This window comes from Cryptotermes secundus, unplaced genomic scaffold (genome assembly GCF_002891405.2).
Source record: "Cryptotermes secundus unplaced genomic scaffold, Csec_1.0 scaffold864, whole genome shotgun sequence".
NCBI classification, from domain to species: Eukaryota; Metazoa; Arthropoda; class Insecta; order Blattodea; family Kalotermitidae; genus Cryptotermes; species Cryptotermes secundus.
Genome location: NW_019733330.1, coordinates 154,613 through 173,342, shown reverse-complemented (window position 1 = coordinate 173,342; position 18,730 = coordinate 154,613). Strand labels below are relative to the sequence as shown.

Here is an 18,730-nt window from a genome sequence, read left to right as displayed (position 1 = left end):
CGTTGTCATAACCATGGCGGTCCTTTGGTAAGGCACTGGCGTATGGTTTACAAGATACGTGGTTCGAAGACATGACTACTCGTATTTTTGTGAGAAAAACAAAATAAGAAATTTGTGCATGTAGGAAGCAAGTCGTACTATATGAGGAAGGCGAAGGTAACAAATGTGTATAGTTTTCATTTCATGCATCCTGCTGTGTTACAATATATACAATTTATTTATTTGACCGTCACAACACAACAATAAAAGAACTTCGAGGACAATGCCCAGATATAGTTCTGCTACGTGTTTCGGCCACTAGTGGCCATCATCAGGCAAACACACTTCAACAAACGTTCACCACTGAACTGCAGGACGCAAAATTTGATACAGTGTCATAAATCATTTAAGATAATTTACAATAAGAATACAATAAGTAGGTTATTTAAAACTAATAAAAGTCACATATAAAAAAACAAAATTAAAATGTGATTGATTTTTTAANCGTATTTGAACCCGAGTACCACGAGTCATGAGGTGGTAACGTTACCTCTAGACTACTGAGGCCGCTAAAACAAACTCCGTGATTTTGGTAGCACTGGGAATCGAACCCGGACCTCTGGATCTGTAGCCAGGAACGCTCGCCACTAGACCACAGAGGCGGTCTTCTGGGAATTATCTGCCTGGTGCCATCTTAAGGAGGATTCAAGAACACAGAAACTGTTTTCAAGACTGATAAATTATTATAGTCATTTATTATTATATTGTCATATTATTATCTCTGTATTACTATATTATTATCATCATTTATTATTGTATTGTCATATTATTTCTGTATTATTATATACTTATTATTTAGTATTAGTATTAATATTAATCTTTGACTTGTCCCATATCATGTATAATGATCCATGGACGAAATAAAATTGAATTGAATTGAATATGGAGATGTAACTTCGTTCGCAAATGTCTACTTCCGTTTCGCAACCACATCAAATCAAAACTCATACTTACGAATTTGCATATAATGAACCACCATAACTGCATATAATTGTGGGAATTCAAATTGGTTTGTGTAAGCTCTCTGGTCAGGATCTGTGTGTAGAATCTACATCCACACAGCGAGCCAGTACTAACGGTAGTTACCATATTTCCCTTTCTCCCATCCCAGTTTGACCCCTCACCCACCGGTAATATAGGTACAGAACGTCAATTTAACCAAATACAGAGAAATAATTCCACTTTTGTATGTAAGACGCGTATCAATGAGTGGGACCCAGTGAATCCTTGTACATGGAACGTCTCTTGAGCGCTCTTGAGGTTCTATAATGAGGGAAATTATGCTTCAGTTGGGGAATTATTACGACTTGAGGGACATGTAGAGCATGAAGAGGCTTATTTCCCTTCCTCTTTGAATTCAGTTGTCAAATTATATTTCATCTTATAGCACGCGAACGCAAAAGGAGGTATGGTATTCGTCAACCGCGAAATTCAACAAACATAATGGTAATATTTCCGCAATGTTATTGTGAATGAGCCTAAAGAAGATTGCTGCATGAAATATTACATTTGTTTTAGAAAATCTTAGAATGGTTTGAGTTCGTTTGAAATGTTAAAAGTGACGTAGAGAAAGTTAGTATGAAATTCTAATGAAGTTTTTTATGGCGTAGGGTAACGTGAGAAACCATATTTATAAAAATATTTATGCTACTAGGTAGAAGAAAGTAGATAAATCATTACCCAAAGCTTCCCATGAATATGGAAGTTGNGGTGTCACATCGATATGAATCCTGGTTTCCTTCCAAGCATCTTATTTTCTAAAGAGGCTACATTTCACCTTATGGTAAGAGCCAATTAGTAAAACACACATATATGGGGCTCTGATAATCCTCAAAGCTACTGAGCCGGTCCATGATAGCCAAGGTTTGGTATGGCTTAATGGAGAATTACTGGTTGTTCTTCACATAGGCCAACTGATCGCCTATCAATAGGATGTCCCCCCTCCCCCCCATTTCCCATCTCCTCCCTCGTCCTTCAAAGAGAAAGAGACTGGAACATGAGAGCACTATAAATGAATGGTATTAGCGTCGCATCATATTTTGTAACTGTAAGTATTGGCATCTGTTGACCTTTAAAATGTATTAATTCTTTCTCCCAACAGTAATGAAAATTTATAGTAGCAGAATGACCATTAGTTTTGGGAACTTGTTGCCTAATTTAGGTGTAAGGATTTCCAAAGCTGATGAATTATGGCCAGTTTTCAGCTTACCTATGACATAGAGTCTGTTGAAATTAAGCATCTTGCTGATAAGGCTGAACTTCAAAGATGTTACAAATGTAGCTAAAATGGCTCAAGATAGCTGACTTAGAAGATTTTACACAACATGATTTTAAAATTTACCATCTTTGTAGAGTCAGAATGGCTAGATATTGAAGGCTTTCCAAATGTGGCATTAGCTCCTTGTTTCTTCCCATTCCAGAAAAATTATATTTCAAAAGTAGCCAACAAATTTAAAGTACTTCTGGAGCATCCTAACTAACTTAATGGAGATGAGCCCTTCTTGAGAAGCTGCCATTTGTTCAGCTGCTCAAGAAGTTCCCAGCATTTTATGGAACCTGAAGGTTCATTACCATGTTCACAAGAGCCCTTCACTGGTCCCCATCCTGAGCCTGATTGATCCAGTCCATACCACCCTTTACTGTCTCTCCAAGATCCAGTTTAATTTTATCCACCCACCTACATCTTGCTCTTACTAGTGGTCTCTTTCCTTCTGGCTTTCCCACCAATAACCTATATGCAGTCCTCTTCGCGCCCATTTGTGCTACATCCCATGCCAATTTTATCCTCCCTAACTTCATCGTTCTAATTATACTTGGTGAAGAGTACAAGTTATGAAGCTCCTCATTATGCAGTTTTCTCCAATCTCCTATCGCTTCATCTCTCTTCTATGCAGATATTTTCCTGAGAACTCTATTCTTCAACACCCTTTGTCTTTGTTCCTCCTGTAATGTCACAGACCAAGTTTCACCCTCATACAGAACCACTGGGAAAATTATAGTTTTGTATATTCTGATTTTTATGATTTTAGACGGCAGACGAGACGACAGAAGGTTCTGGACTGAATGGTAGCAAACATTTCCGGAATTCAGTCTCCTCTTAATTTCCTCCTGAATCAAGTTTTGATGTGTTATTGCATTCTCAAATATATGAACTGTGCCACATTTTCAAAACATCTGTTAGCTATCTTTATGTCATGATTTTGTCCTGCCTTCTAGTGATGAGAAAGCAACATATACTTAGTTTTCTCTGTGTTTGCTACTAGACCAACCTTCTTACTAGTGTCAATTAAAGTTTCTGATTTTTTTCTGTATGGTATCTATGTTATCACCCAGTAGATTTACATCATCAGCATATACCAGCAGCTGATATGTCCCATTTAATTTCAGTCCCACCTGGTGTCTCTGGACATTACTAATGGCATATTCTAAAGCAAATGTGAAAAGCAGTGGCAATAAAGCATTTCCTGGTTTTAGACCATTCTGGATAGGAAATTTATCAGACAAATGTTTACCTATATGGACTTCACTACACATTTTAATCAGCCTAACTAGTTTCATGGGTACCCAAACTCTGTGAGAATATTGCACAATATGTCCCTCCTAACTGAATCATAGACTTTCTTGAAATCTATGAAAAGCTGATGTACTGTCTTGCACTCCCATTTTTTTTTTCAGTATCTGACGAACGCAAAAATCTGATCAGTAGTTGATCTGTTACTTCAAAATCCACACCGATGATCCCCAGTAATTTCATATATGTATGGACTTATCCTGGAGAGAAAGATATTGGATGAAATTTTGTATGAAGTTGATAGTGATATCCCACAATAATTGCTACAGTCACCCTTCTTGTGAATTGGTACAATAATAGACTCCTTCCACTGATCATGCAATTCTCCGTTATTCCAAATAGAATTAATAAGCTTACAGATCACAGACACTAATGTTACACCTCCTCCTCGAATCAGTTCTGCCTGAATATGATAATTACGTGGTGATTTATAACCTTTTCAACTTTGCAATAGCATTTTCAACCAAAAAACGGCTAGGATCAGGTACAAATGGCTCAGCTATATGCATTTCTCTCTGCTCAACATCACTGAACCCTATGTACATTCAAATAGCTGATAGAAGTAGTTCTTCCACCTGTTCATAATGTTGTGGGAATCTGCAAGCAGATCACCATTCTCATCCTTCATTAAGTTACTTCTAGGTTTGTAACACCTCTTGAAGTCAGTTATCCTCTATACAGGTCTCTAATATTCTTTATTTCTTTTCTTTTCATTGCAAGCTCATCAATTTTGTCTTTCACATATTCCTTGTTCGTATCTAGAGCATCCAAAATGATTAATTGAGAAGATTCTTTGTTTTTAGAACATGTCCATTACATTTTAGAGAAATTAAAACTTGTGAATGTATATAACTTTCAGACAAATATGAATCTTGAAATGCAGCCTGACCTGAAGTGTTCAGGGATTAACAAGCAAGCGTTTCAGCTGAAAAATTCCAGGAGAGATGGGTAAGAATGCTGTATGTACAGTTTGTGCTGTTTTAATGTGTATTTCATTGAAACCACAGACTTATATGAATTTTATTGAATATCTGGCCAAGGGTTGAACTGATTTGTCCTTTTATGGTTGTAAATACCTGAAGCCAATAAGTTGTAGCACTGGAAGGAGAGTAGATTTTTTATTATTTGAATATATTTAATATAGTGTTATAACATATTATAATGTTGTGTATGCAGTATGAAATGTGTGTCATTGGTAATTAAAGGAGTGGTCAATTCTTGGATTATAAATAAAGGTAAAGATGGTGATGTGTTATGGCATCATCATATCAAACCAGTGCATGATTCATACTTATAATTTTTTTAGGTTAATCCTGCAAGTACATCATACCATTCCCACAGATAGTGGTGAGATACACCGTGTTCGATTCCTGCATATGGCATTTAATGAAACCGGAGAGATACTGGCAGCTTCTGACCACAGGGGCAATGTTTTCATTATTGACTTGGCAAATGAAAAGTAAGAAATAAATCTTTCATTGGAAGGTTATGTTATAATTTGGTAATTTATGTAGTACATTCATATGGTTGGTTCCACTAAATCAGCAGCCATTATTTTAATTTATTATATGGTTGATAAACCTCTGATTGCAAGAAATTCCCGCAATATACAAGTATGTGTTGTCACTGGTACAGAAAAATGTGAAAATTCTGATGCTAATTATGTTTCAGCATTCAAATTTCCATGCAGTGGAAACCTGAAATAATGGATGTAGTGAACAACCATGTTTGTAGTTAACATACGTTATAGAAGGTTGCCTGCCCCTGAAGAATGTGTCTACATTTAAAATGTGTGCCAGAAATATTACCTGCTGCTTTAGACTGTTATCTGACAGGAAATCAAGTTAGCAACATTAAATTCGGATTGTGCCAATTGAAATATGATCTTTGTTTTAGTATACATTCGAGAATAGGACACATCATAGATTGAAAAAGTCAAGCTTCATCAGGTAGAAATCACTGGTTCAGGAGTTCTTGCTATTAATGTTAGGCTAAGATTGACTGGTACAGATACTGACATAAAGAGAATTGTTTTGGTTAAAAGTCTTGACTCATCGTCATCATCAGTAATCTGTCAGACGGCAGGTCCACAGTCTCTTCCAAAACACTTCCTCCACTTAATGCGATCTAGAGCTTTCTCCTTCAAATGACAGTATCCTCTTCTGTCCCCAAGGTCATCCAGCATCTTCTTACGTCTTCTTCCTCGTCTTCTTGTCACTTCTATCCGCCCCTCTATCTTTCCTTCAGTAACTTCTTTTAGAAGGCAGTTTCTGTGTAAAACATGACCAATCCAATTAGTCTTCCGTTTTCTTATTTCATGTAGGATATTCCTCTGCTCACTGACTCTAATTAACACTTCTTCATTTCTCACATAATCGGTCCAACTGATCTTCTCCATCCTTCTCCAACACCACATTTCGAAACTTTCCAGATGTTTCTGATCTACTGCCCTAAGTGTCCATGTTTCAGCCCCATACAGAGCTATGCTCCAAATGTAGCATTTCACTAGTTTCTTCCTCAAATTTAAGTCCAATTTGCTGGTAAAAAGATTCTTCTTCTTGCTAAATGCAGCTTTTGCCATGGCAATCCTGGATTTAATTTCACTACTACACCTTCCATCATCTGTTAACAAGCTACCCAAATATTTAAAACATTTCACATTCTCCAGTTGTTTTTGGTCTATCTTTATTGTGACTGGGGTTGGTTGTCTCGAAATTTTCATTACTTTTGTTTTCTCCACATTCATTTCCATGCCATAGCACCTTCCAATTTCAATTAGTCTATCAATCATGCCCTGTAGCACAGTTTCTTCCTTAGCCATTAACACAAGGTCATCTGCATATTTCACAGTTTGAATAATTTGCCCTCCTACTTTGAAGTCACCGAGCCCATCCAGAGCTTCCTTGGTAAGGCATTCGCTGTACAAGTTGAACAGAATTGGTGATAAACAGCATCCTTGTCGAACTCCTCTTCCAATCTGCACACTTCCTGTCTCCCCCCTGTCCAGTCGTACTCTAACTTTCTGATCCATGTACAATTTGCTAATCAATCTTCTTTCATGCCAATCGATACCTGTTTCTTTCAGGATCTGCATTAATTTGGTCCAGTTTACCCGGTCAAATGCCTTCTGCCAGTCTATGAAGCAAACACACAGTTCTTCATCTATCTCCAAAGTTCGTTCCGCTATAATTCTCATCATCCCAATTGCATCCCTGGTTCCTTTTCCTCTTCTAAATCCAAACTGATCTTCTCCAAGTACATCCTCTATTTTCCTTTCAATTCTTCTTTTAAGTATCTTTGCTATTATCTTTGCTGTATGTGCAATAAGACTTATTGTGCGATGGTCGCTGCATTTTGTAGCTTTTGTCTTTTTCTTTAAGGCAATCATTGTAACTTCTGTAAAGTCCTTGGGCCACTCTCCACTTTCATATATGGTGTTCATTAGTTTTGTCAGTGTTTTCAAACCACCTTCTCCCAGTAACTTGAGCACATCTCCAGGTACATCATCATCTCCTGTAGCCTTTCCCTTCCTCATTTCCTTGATAGCTTTTTCCACCTCACTTTGTAAAATATATGGTCCTTTCTCGTCTGTATCTACTTCTTCTTCCGGTTCAACTTCTAAGGTTTCTGGCCGATTAGGTCGATCATATAGTTCTGAAATATAATTTTCCCAAATTTTCAGCACTTGCCTCTGATCTACTATTCTATTCCCCTGGGAGTCTTCGATGCCAACATTTTGAATCCCATGATTCTCTTTCCATCCTAGTTCTTTTGTCTTCATGTACATCAAATCATAACGGCCTGTTCTTTGAAATTCCATAATCTCATTACATATCTTCTCAAGATATTCCTTTTTGGCCCTGTCCGTGGCTCTTTTCAATTCATTCCTCAGTCTCCTGTATTTCCTCCTGCCTTCTTCATTGTTGACATTCTTCCATTTCCTTCGCTCCTCCATTTTACTCATCATCTCCTGTGTAACCCATGGTTTTCTTGCTATCTTCTCAACTTTACCTACCAAATCACTGATAGTATCTAACATGCATTCTTTTATATCGTTCCACTGCGCTTCAGCATTTCCGCTTTCACCTTCAATTGCACCGAGTTTCTCTTCTAGAGTCTCTTGCACGCTTTGTCTTTGAGCATATAACTTCTCCAAATCCCATCTGGGTCTGCGCTTTCGAAATCCTATAATTTTCTTCAACCTGGTTCGGAACTTGGCAACCAGCAAGTTGTGGTCAGAGTCAATGTCTGCCCCAGGAAGCGTCTTCACATCCTTCACACTGTTTCTGAATCGATGTTTCACAAGGATGTAGTCCAGCTGATGCCTCTTCCAATCCCCAGGTGCCTTCCATGTGTAAATTCTTCTCTTTGGCTTCTTGAACCAAGTGTTGGTAACAATCAATCCATTTCGTTCACAAAAGTCAATAAGCATTTGACCTCTGTGATTCCGTCTTCCTAGTCCATGTGATCCAACAATATTCTGATATGGTTCATCTCCAACAATGCTGTTCCAGTCTCCCAATATGATGCTGTTTGTGTCTCCTCTTCCATCTTCCTGAAGAATTTCTTCAATTGTGTCATACACTTTTTCCACTTCATCATCTTCATACTCTGATGTTGGCATGTACACTTGTATAATCAGTATATCTACCGGTTCCGCCTTTAACTTCAGAGCAATAATTCTGTCATTACAAGCAATCTTCTTAACAACACTCCTCACTACACTTTTATGCACCACTATTGCCACACCTCTTTCAGCCCGTTCACCTCCGGAATAATACACTGTATAATCACCGCTTCTTATTTCACCTTGTCCTTTCCACCGCACTTCGCTGACACCTAGCACAGACACTTCATTCTTCTGCATTTCCGTTTTCAAATTCTCCAATTTTCCTGCTTGATTCAAGGTCCTGACATTCCATGTTCCAATCTTGTATCCATGCTGTTTCTTCTGATCTTCGCACTTTTTCTTGTTGTAACGCCTGCATGACATTTCCTCTAGAAACACTCCCCCCCGGAGATCCGATTGGGGGAGTAGTTTACCTCCGGATTGTTTTGCCTCCAGAGGAAACATCTCGCATATATGGTATCTCTGTTTTTGGAAAGAGACTATCCAGGAAAAGTGATAGTGTGGTAGTTTTTCCATTTGCTTTCCACATCGCAGTACAGCAGCCGTTCAAACCACTCTGGTCACGCCTGTTGCTATATGAACCTGAACCATCTCGAGCATCATTTTCTCTGTGCTTCAAGTGGCTACTGATGACGCTGCTTCTGGCATCAGTTTTTGGTGCCTCTCTTCATCTGATGCCTACCCTTTGACCTGTCCAGCAAGGGAGGCCCTGTGGGTCCTTGGCATACTCAAACCCCCTCACCACAATAAGGTGGAGACACCAACGAGGGGGCTTGACTCATAGTAGATGAAAATATGCAATGGAAGCATGGCAGTGTTAATGCACCCATTCTGTGTTTGAACCAAATTTCATATTCTGTGATTGAAATTAAATTTAGATAATGTTACTGTTTACTGGTTAAATTGCAAACTGAAAAGTGACATAAAAGTACTAATTGATTGTTGAATGTCTCTGTTAAAGTGAGCATCATGGTCTAATTTCTAAATATTTCAATAACCTGTTACTTACAATCTGTAAAGTCTTGCATATTTTTCAGGTTTTGGCTGCTGCCAAATTTAGGTTCTTGCACTGTGATTGCCTTCCCACCCACAAAGAAGAATGAGCTGCTTTTTGGAACTGTGAACTCTTCTGTACACCTCTTGAATATAGGTAGGTTTGTTACAAATCAGTGGCTAACTATGAGGCATTCTCTCTCTTTTTTTTCTTCAGCTTCTTGTTTTTGATTTTAGAATTAGGGACCCTGACAGGAACATTGGACGGGCACACAGTTGCTCCCACGCAGGCCACTTTCTCTTCAACTGGCCAGTACTGCATCACAACTGCAGCACATGAGGCACTGATTTGGGACTTGAACTCCAACACTCTAGCTCACCAGCTGTCTCTTCAGACAAATGTTGTTGTGAAACAGGTACAGGATGCTCTGTGTGACTATTGTATTGGGTGAAGTATAAGAGGTTTTCCATAAATTAAGAATGGAAGCATGAGTCACATGTCTTGTTTACTTCAGATGTGATGTTGACATGCTATGGAAACTTTGTGATGATAAACCAACTACAAATAGGAATTCTTCATTCCTTATACATAATGGCAATTTTTTTGTCTTGAGAAAAGTATAAGTTCAATGTTGATTGTAGATATTAGTAATAATCTTGTGCAAAGCTCATGAACCATGTTATTGTGCCTCACTGTAGTTCCATTTGTTTCAAATATGACTGAATTTTTGTACAGGTTATTTTCATGCCTGTTTCGGACAATATATTGGCATGCTTTCAAGACGATGCCATATATATATGGAAATTTGACACCTTTGACTACATTAAGCAGATTGTACCAGATATGTGGGAAAGTCATCATGTGAAATCTATTGCATTTACTAGGGAAGTATGGTGTCAGTTTTGTATTTATAACTCTTTTTAATAATGGCAGGAGAACAGTAATCGAAACTGTGAACTAAAAACTATAGCTTATGCTGCATAAAAAAGAATGTCCTTGTGTAAGAATATTGTACCCTTTACTGACAGATGCACTTCATTTTTTTCTTTCAACATAAGTCAAGAAAATTTCCACTTTAAGTACTATATATTCTGGAAGAATATTTTCAGTCCCTCTCTACACTTCCTTTCCATTTATCATTTCTTCTATATCTTGTTGATCTACTCTATCCTTCCAGTATCCCATATTCAACAAAAATAAGTATTAGAACCAAGTTTCACTTAAAGTCTAAAAGTCTGTGGTGATGTACATAATGCTTGTAGAATTTTCATTTGTTAGATGTGATTTGAGTAGCATTTGCTTGGAATGGTAATTGCTGAAACAATGTTGTGGTACTAATAGAAAAGGGTTTGAATTCCATCTTTATGATAGATGGAAATTGACTGATAACAGAGTTGGTTTTCTGAGAACTGGTACCATGTCTGCATACATGTTATATAGGATGTAAAGTTCTCACTTCTTTGACTATGAAGATTACTGTCTTCTGGGATGTGACACCGTGTAGTTTGGTAAATATATACTGGTGTTCTGGAGGGATCATCTTCCTGCATATCCAGGATGCCCTGGAGATGGAGCAGCAGGCTTTTTCTAAAATGTTGATACCTATCAACAAAGCTACATAGTGTGCCATTTCAGAAGACGGTAATCTTCATAATGTCATTATGTTGTATTAAAATTAAATCATAATCACCTGCAGTGGAAGTTCATAATTTTAAAGCATACATGAAGACATATGAAATACTTAAGTTGTCCACCAGTATTGTCAGAAAAGTAATTGTAAGTAACTTACCCAGTGAGACCTCTGCAGAAGTTTGGTAATGTTCAGCAAAAACTGTTTAATCGCTGAAAGGTAACAAAATATCAGTGTCACTAGTTGTAAAATACCTGTAGTAAAAGGTAAAGTTGTCCCTGTGGTTAACTAATTAAATACTATGCCAGGAAGGTGTATGGAGCACTAATTGGAGATGAGTGGTTAGCATCATGTCCCAGCCGCTTTACCTCCAGGGAAGGAGGCCCCAGTTCCCTTTGGATAAGAGGCTGGGTGCGTTCCAGAACCAGTCTGGATGACATGGAGAAGAGAAGATTCTTGACCCTTCTGGGGGTTAAACTCCAACCCTTCCATCATCCAACCTGTAGCCAGTCGTTATAAAATAGCTGTAGTAACTAGATAACTAGAGTCTGTATACTGGCCATGGACTAGAGGCTGATAAACACTGGATTGAAATTAACTCTATTGCTGATGGGGAGATTTTGGGTTGTTTGTGTTACATTATGCATCCAGTCTTTAGATTCTATTTAAGTAGTAATATTAGTCTGAGTAACCATAAAATTTGGTTATTGAAAGCGATTTTTCTGTGCTTCCACATATATAGGAATCTGTCATGTTGAAAACAAAATTAGGTCATTGGTATTATTAGTAAGTTCTTTTGAATAATGTATTTCTAATGTTATATATTGTCACGTGTTGGGTATGTCACGCGACAAATAACTTCACGTGGGTCTTGGATTCAGCGAATCTTTATTGGATACACACACTTATACACCATACAGTAATTATCGCTTGTGGTATCACGTGGCTCCTGCGACGTCTCGACTGGCTTCCAACTGTCTTGCATGAAGGCTAATTAGCTCTGTGCTGTTGTAGCTCTGTCGCTCTGCTTTATGTAGTATGCTGACTTTTCTGTTAATGTTTTAAGATTTTGAAATTATGGTTATGATAAGAGACTGGGAAGAAGACATATGATGCTTGCCTTATGCATCTTCCATCTTCCTCACAGGTGTGCATGTCTGCCAAGTTGCTGCTGCTGCTGCTGTTTGTCTTTATGAGAGACTTGGAGTATTGACAATTTTTAATATGAGATTAGTTGTCCCTACTGCTGCCTACCTGCTGTGTTGAATACTGCCTTGCTTGGTATTAAAGAAGTATCCATGAAAATATCACACAGATCTTAATAATTAAAGTAGCATTTCCCAGCCTCATTATGCTTGTGGCACATTTTGTTATAGTTTTGAAATTGGAGGCAAGGTGGAAGAAGGGCAACTGCAAGAGACAGGGGTAGTCCTCCCTAGGGGAAATTTAAAAAAGGAAAGAATTGCTTTTTAAATCATTTTAGCATAAAAACATAACATTTGAGGTGGAATACGTAGGTTCCATTTTATGGCATGCAAAGCTCAATAGTAAAGTAAAAATGTATAAGTAAATCACGTGGTACATTTCTGCAATTATTGTGGCACATGCTGCAAGAACAATTGAATTAAGAGTATAAAATAGATTATAGGACAGTATTTGAATTTGTTGTTCTGGGAGCTCTGTAATAAAGGAAGGAAAACAGTATCACGAAAATGCACCTGAAGTAATATTTTTCACCATATCAGTCGATGTTTACGTTCCCAACAGAACGGACAATAATTTGTAAGATGAGGCACCAAATAGATAGTAAGTAAATAATACACTATCTTCAATACCAAAATCAATTGTTGATTATAACAAAATTTAATACTATTACTTTCATATCATTTTCAGATTAACATTAATATTACTACATCTACATCACAAGTCTCCAAAACAGTTTATTATATATACACAAAATATAGAATACTCCAATTTTTCCATGGCAACACAACAAAATCAAAAAACCAAAGACTGATTCAATGATGTAAAGCATCACTCGAATTTATTCTTGTTTTATACTATAACATTTGTTTTACATAATCTAATTTATTGTATTTTTATGCCAAGTATTTTAATATAATTAATATTATTGTTTCCAATGTTATTAGTACTGCAGTTCAGTGGTGTATATATGTTAGCCACGTATTTGCCTGATGATGGCTTTTAATAGCCGAAACATGTAGCAGAGCCAAACTAGGCACTGACCTTAATATAGTTGTGTTGTGACGGTTTTAATAAAGAAATTGTAAAGTAATATTTGTTCTGAACCACAGGAATGGGAGAGCGATGGTGATTGGAGGACATTCTCCAGTATTGGTTGTGTTCTGTCTTGATGCTTGGTCTGTGAAGAAAGTAATTAAACTTCCAGAGGATGTGTCAGGTGTTCGGCACATTGAATTTGTGCCCCAGCTCTTTGATGCTGGTGCAAATAAAGTAAGTAAACATGTAAGTTTGTTTTGTAATTGAATATGATATGCAGGACTGCACATGGTCAGAAGGTAAAAAAGAATTCATCTCTGATTTCTGTTCTCAATTTCTCAAACACTGCCTGTTCATTAAATTCTCTTTAAGGCATTTGAAATGTAGCAGTGTACTGCACAAACATCTTCAGAAATCATTTTAATTTATGGCCACTTCTTTTATGTTGCTAATATTGATGCAGACAAATTATGATCAGATTTTGGCTACCTTGTATTTCTATGCCATGTGTATGTATCCTCACTGTGTACTTCTAATAAAATCATTTCATGTATTCCAGATACTGGGATTGCTGTCTTCACATTGTACGCTTTATTTCCTGGATGTTGAATCATCCTTATTTCTAAAGAATGTGTTTGAGCCTCAGAAAAATATTAGTAAGTACTCTATTTCCTCAATTCTGTTCTTTTGATAGCATACAAAATAAAAAATGACATTAATGTTGCCTTGGACTGATCTGTAGCAGATTTTTAGCATTCGCGTGAACAACTAATAAATTGTGAGGTATGAGGTTCTCACAGTGGTGAAGATTACAGTCTTCTGGGAAATAACACTGTGTGTGTTAGTAATAGGTACCAACATTTAAAACAAATCTGCTACCTCAGTCTTTAGGGCCAATGGATCATGGAGTCAGCTTGCTTTGAAATGTTGGTACCTATTTACAAAACTACATGGCATCACATCCCAGGGGACCATAAACTTCCAGTAATAAATTAGAAAAATGTAACTTATGTGATTGAATTAAATATACTAAAAGTCATTTGATTGAGTATTGAAGACTATAACTTTAAGGAAGGCATGCGAAATTCACTACTGCATAAGTGCCACATTCAGATAATAAATGTTTCAGCTTGACTGCAGTTTCTTTTCATTTAACTAGTGACTTGAACTACTGATATTACACACAGGACAGAAGGAATAAATGATAAATAGCCTATGCTTGTATGCTCTAACAGTTACAGTTTTTTAAATATATTGTAACATGTTTCGAGTTTGAATCTTGTTGGTCATGTGTGTAAGTCCAATCCCACTTCTGACACCAGTGTAACGTGTTTTGTTACTGAAGACGCTGTTCGGATTGTTAATTGGTTTATTTAACAACCTACAAATGTCGGCTACAATTATTTATAACAAAGTTGCGGAGTTTCACACTTTATAACCCTATTCGCAATATTCAATTCACTCTGTCCTCAGTAGTCTACACGTTTCACAGTACGGGAGCTATACAAGTGTCACTGTGTTACACACTCCCAATTAATTCTCAGTTATCACAACTGTCACTGATTATCACACTTTTACTCGTTCACTGCTGACTGGAGAACTGTCATCGGCTGCTGATACTCTTTAACTCGTAACTGATGCCTTGAGAACTGTTGATCACACAGTGACTCTCACTTGCTGCTCAGCCGGCTTTTATTCCATTCGCTGTTGCCTGTTGCCCATGTCAAGAGCGGCATTGCGTTGCAGTGCCGCGTCACAGCGGGAAGCTGTGCCACGTCACAGTGCGGGTGGGGGCTACATCACCACGCGGAGGGGGGTGACGGAGCGCTGACTCACCCGCCACGTCACTGCTGGGGGGGGGGGGTTGTCCTCCATTGCGCAACATGTCACAATATTCCTTAATATGTTTGACAGTGCACAGTTAAGAGGTGAGCCCTCCAGCTTCATATTCATAAGGTCTTGAATTAAAATTTTAGCTTATTGACAGGCTGCCCTGACTGGTTTTTCATAGCTTTTCACATTATGTATGTCAACCCCAAAACAATTAGGTTAAAAGTTTATCATTGTAATAGATTAAAATTGCTTCTTAAAGTACAGTACTGTTAAATTTATGCATACTTCGGTGAGAGATTATATGTGTTTGTTGTTCTCTCACATGTGCCATATGTTCATTCATTCATTCATTCATTTATTGTATATTCCATAAATCCATATACATAGATATAGAACCAGTCACATAATTAATATAGTACAATACAAATATAAATATATATGTACAGTTTATAATCATTAAAATAGATAAAAAAAACATGTGTTAAATTTATATAAAAAAAACAGTCTTACATCACTATACATAAAATTATGCAATATTAAAATATTGTCTTAGCCATATTATCCTTCTTTATGTTCCCTAGAGAAACGTTTAAATGAATTTTTAATTTCTCTTGAAGGTTAAGTTCATCTTATGGTTCTTCTTCTTTAATTCACAGGCAAGTTTACAGTTAGTTGCAATGGGAAGTACGTTGCATGCATTCTGCAATCTGGTGAGGTAAATATGTATCGAAGCTCTCAACTGTTAGAGGCACAGTCTTCTGGAGAACCCATGTTGACAGAAGAAGCTCGTTCTGTCGAACAGGTTGATGTGGAGCCAGAGAAGAAAATGGCTACTCCCCATAGAGTCAGAGACTCTTTCAAACAAAACCTCCTCAAAGTTCATGAACAGGTTTGTGTATTCATGTCTTTTGCTACTTTGTTTAACCATTCTCTGTTCTTCTGCATCAGTGTAACTATTCTTCAGCAGTATGTGAATTCAACTAATTTCTGTAACAATTAATATGTTGCTGGACATTATCCATCATCTTGTCTGTTCTAAAAAAACCGTCTAGTTTCTATTAAAAACACAACGTTTCGGGAACTGGAATCTATCCCTGTCTTCAGGTAAAACCTACTCAGTTGGGTCCAATAGACAGAGCTAGCCCCTGAGTAGGTTTTACCTGAAGACGGGGACAGATTCCAGTTCCCGAAACGTTGTGTTTTTTAATAGAAACTAGACGGTTTTTTTAGAACAGACAAGATGATGGATAATGTCCAGCAACATATTAATTGTAACAATTTACCATCATCACAAACTTTTAGATCTTATTTAATTTCTGTAAGTTTCAGGGGTTATGAATGGTAAAATTTTCTGAATTCTTTCTACCATTGGTTAGCACAATTTACACAAATCTAAGAAAGTTAATTGCTTACGTCAGAATGTACAGGCTTATAATGAGGACATCATTATAGTAACAGGAATCATTGTACCCATGAGTTTCTTAAGTTACATATATGGAAACTCATCGCGTGAAACAGTGGCTTATTGTTTTAGCACAGTTATCATATTGAGTGATCCCTAAGTAGCTGCCATCAATTTCTATTGACCTATGCACCAGCTGTACATACAGTTTTGCTTCCAAAGTTATTTATGGCTAGTAAACATAAAGGTTCCATTAACACGCCCACACACACACATGCCCATGCGTGCACTCTCCCCCCCTCTCTCTCTCTCTCTCTCCTACTTCTGTCTACTAGAATTTTCTCATTCCAGACTAAGTAAGCAGTACACCCTCCCCCTCCAAGTTTTAACCGCTGAGAAATCTTCAGCACATTATATCAGCAGAAATTTTTTGGACAATGTTTTGATGTTTGCTACACTCATAAATTTTCTTCTTACTATACAGTCATTCTTCAGTGGTCTGTTATGAACTGTCTGGATGGAATTAGATATTTGTGAGCTGTTTTAAAATTTTAATTATGTGCAGCTCTAGTAAAAAACGGCTTGGATAGAGAAGAAAAACACAGTAGAGTAGTATAGACTTTTCCAGGGTTTTATATGCTCATGCTGAGTTGTCAAGTTCAGTTTTAAAAAGTATTTTAACTTTGTGTATTGGTTCTATTCAAATTTTTCACTACAGAACCCTCCTCACTCAATCATATCAATAATACGGTGTTTATGATGATGCAATTACATATTTCACATTACATTTGGATACTAATTCAGAAATCAGTACTAAGTGAAAGACTTTAGTCTTAAAACATGTCCATATAATGCTAATAGGAATGAACTAAGTGTTTCACAGAGATAATAAATTGAAGAACGGCATGAATTGTGACCTACATTTTAGTGAGACTGTAATTAAAGGCATTTAAATTCTGTAAGCTAAGTTTCTATAAGCAAGGTAGGCAATTCCTGACATAGTTGCACATGTACTGAAAAGTTATTGATGAGACTAGAATTTTAAGAAATTTGTTTTGGTCAAGAGGCTAACATTCATAATTTTTAATACCTCATAGGGTTTGATTGTGACTTGTTCGAAATTAATAACTTTGCATAATTTCTGTGTAGATTAAAGAAACTCTGGATTTGAGTCGCTTACGGCCTATCCTAAAGGAATTTGGGGAATACCCGGACTCTTACCGACCTCTCATTTGGAGAACTATCTTACAAACACCTTGTAACAAGGCAGCATATATGAATCTTGTCAAACGAGAAGTCCATCCAGCATACCTGCATCTTGAAGAACAGTACCCATTAGAAAACAGAAGTGTCTTGAAGAATCTGAGAAGGTAACTTTCCATTGTGTATTTCAGTTTTTAAATTATTTATGCTTTGAAAAGATTATAGGAGAAAATATTGTGGATTAAGTAGGTGGATCCAATATTTCTGTATGTCTCAGAATAGCTCATTATTTATTTAGCATTTGTGTAATATTAGCAGCTCTTGATTTAGTTGTCCAATTTTTTGGTCTCATGGCAAAATGTATGGAGCATTATTATCGTACTTACTTAGGTAAGAGGCAAAGTAAACTTATCCCTGAACTTAATTAAGCACCATACCGTGAAGAAGTATGGATGAATGGAGGTATAACCATGATACTAGATGGAGGTGAATGGTCAGCTTCACCCACTGGCTGCTTTATCCCTAGGGAAAGAGGCCCCTGTACCCAATGAATAGGATGCCAGCTCAGCCCCAGAGGTGAGGCAGTCTGGATGCTGTGGAGAGGAAAGAAATGTCTTTCCCAGCAGGAGTTGAACCCCAGTTACCTGGCTATCCAGACCATAGTCTAGTCACTGCTGATATCCAATTTTGTTTATGATGATGAAATCAAAAAATTTCTGGCCACAGATACTGACAGTTTCTCATTTTACTGTAACAGTGGATTTGTATTATGCATTTATGTTCCAGGCACAGAGAGAGTTTAATACTTGTCAGAGTGTATTAATTTCTATATATTTGTTGTTGTTTTACAGTATTCAGTGATTCAGTATTGAGGGGGTGGGTTTCCCCATGCACCGCGACTNACTGGTCCATTGTGCGTCCCCCTTTAATTTCTACTGTCTCCATACCCTACCGGTACTGGTGCTTACTATCAGTCCCTTTCTGCCAGCGAGGTTCCAACCTCTTACTGGCAGTGGTATCTAATAGTTAGTCCCTTTCTGTCAGCGAGGTCGTCCCTTTTCTGGCAGGGGTTCCTAGTCCCTTTCTGTCAGAGAGGTCGTCCCTCCTCTGGCAGTGGTACCTAATACTTCCCCATCTACCGGAGGCATTGGAAACTACCTTGGGTGGGAAATGTTGGGCCTAATTTA

At 37.4% G+C, this 18,730-nt stretch overlaps 1 protein-coding gene across 4 annotated transcripts in view; it reads left to right on the top strand.

Annotated features, from left to right (window-relative positions):
• The first annotated feature begins 1,358 nt into the window (after positions 1–1,358).
• LOC111868066 (TBC1 domain family member 31) overlaps positions 1,359–18,730 on the top strand; it is a 46,145-nt gene continuing 28,773 nt past the window's right edge. For 3 of the 4 annotated variants that reach the window (XM_023858427.2, XM_023858428.2, XM_023858426.2), the window contains exons 1-10: positions 1,383–1,485; positions 4,470–4,558; positions 4,917–5,069; positions 9,278–9,390; positions 9,471–9,649; positions 9,970–10,118; positions 13,180–13,339; positions 13,665–13,761; positions 15,595–15,827; positions 17,490–17,710. In XM_023858427.2, the coding sequence (XP_023714195.1) occupies positions 1,483–1,485; positions 4,470–4,558; positions 4,917–5,069; positions 9,278–9,390; positions 9,471–9,649; positions 9,970–10,118; positions 13,180–13,339; positions 13,665–13,761; positions 15,595–15,827; positions 17,490–17,710 (1,397 nt within the window). In that variant the 5' untranslated portion in view covers positions 1,383–1,482. Of the gene's footprint in view, positions 1,486–4,469; positions 4,559–4,916; positions 5,070–9,277; positions 9,391–9,470; positions 9,650–9,969; positions 10,119–13,179; positions 13,340–13,664; positions 13,762–15,594; positions 15,828–17,489; positions 17,711–18,730 lie in introns of all 4 variants that reach the window. The other variant, XM_023858429.2, reaches the window with a different exon arrangement.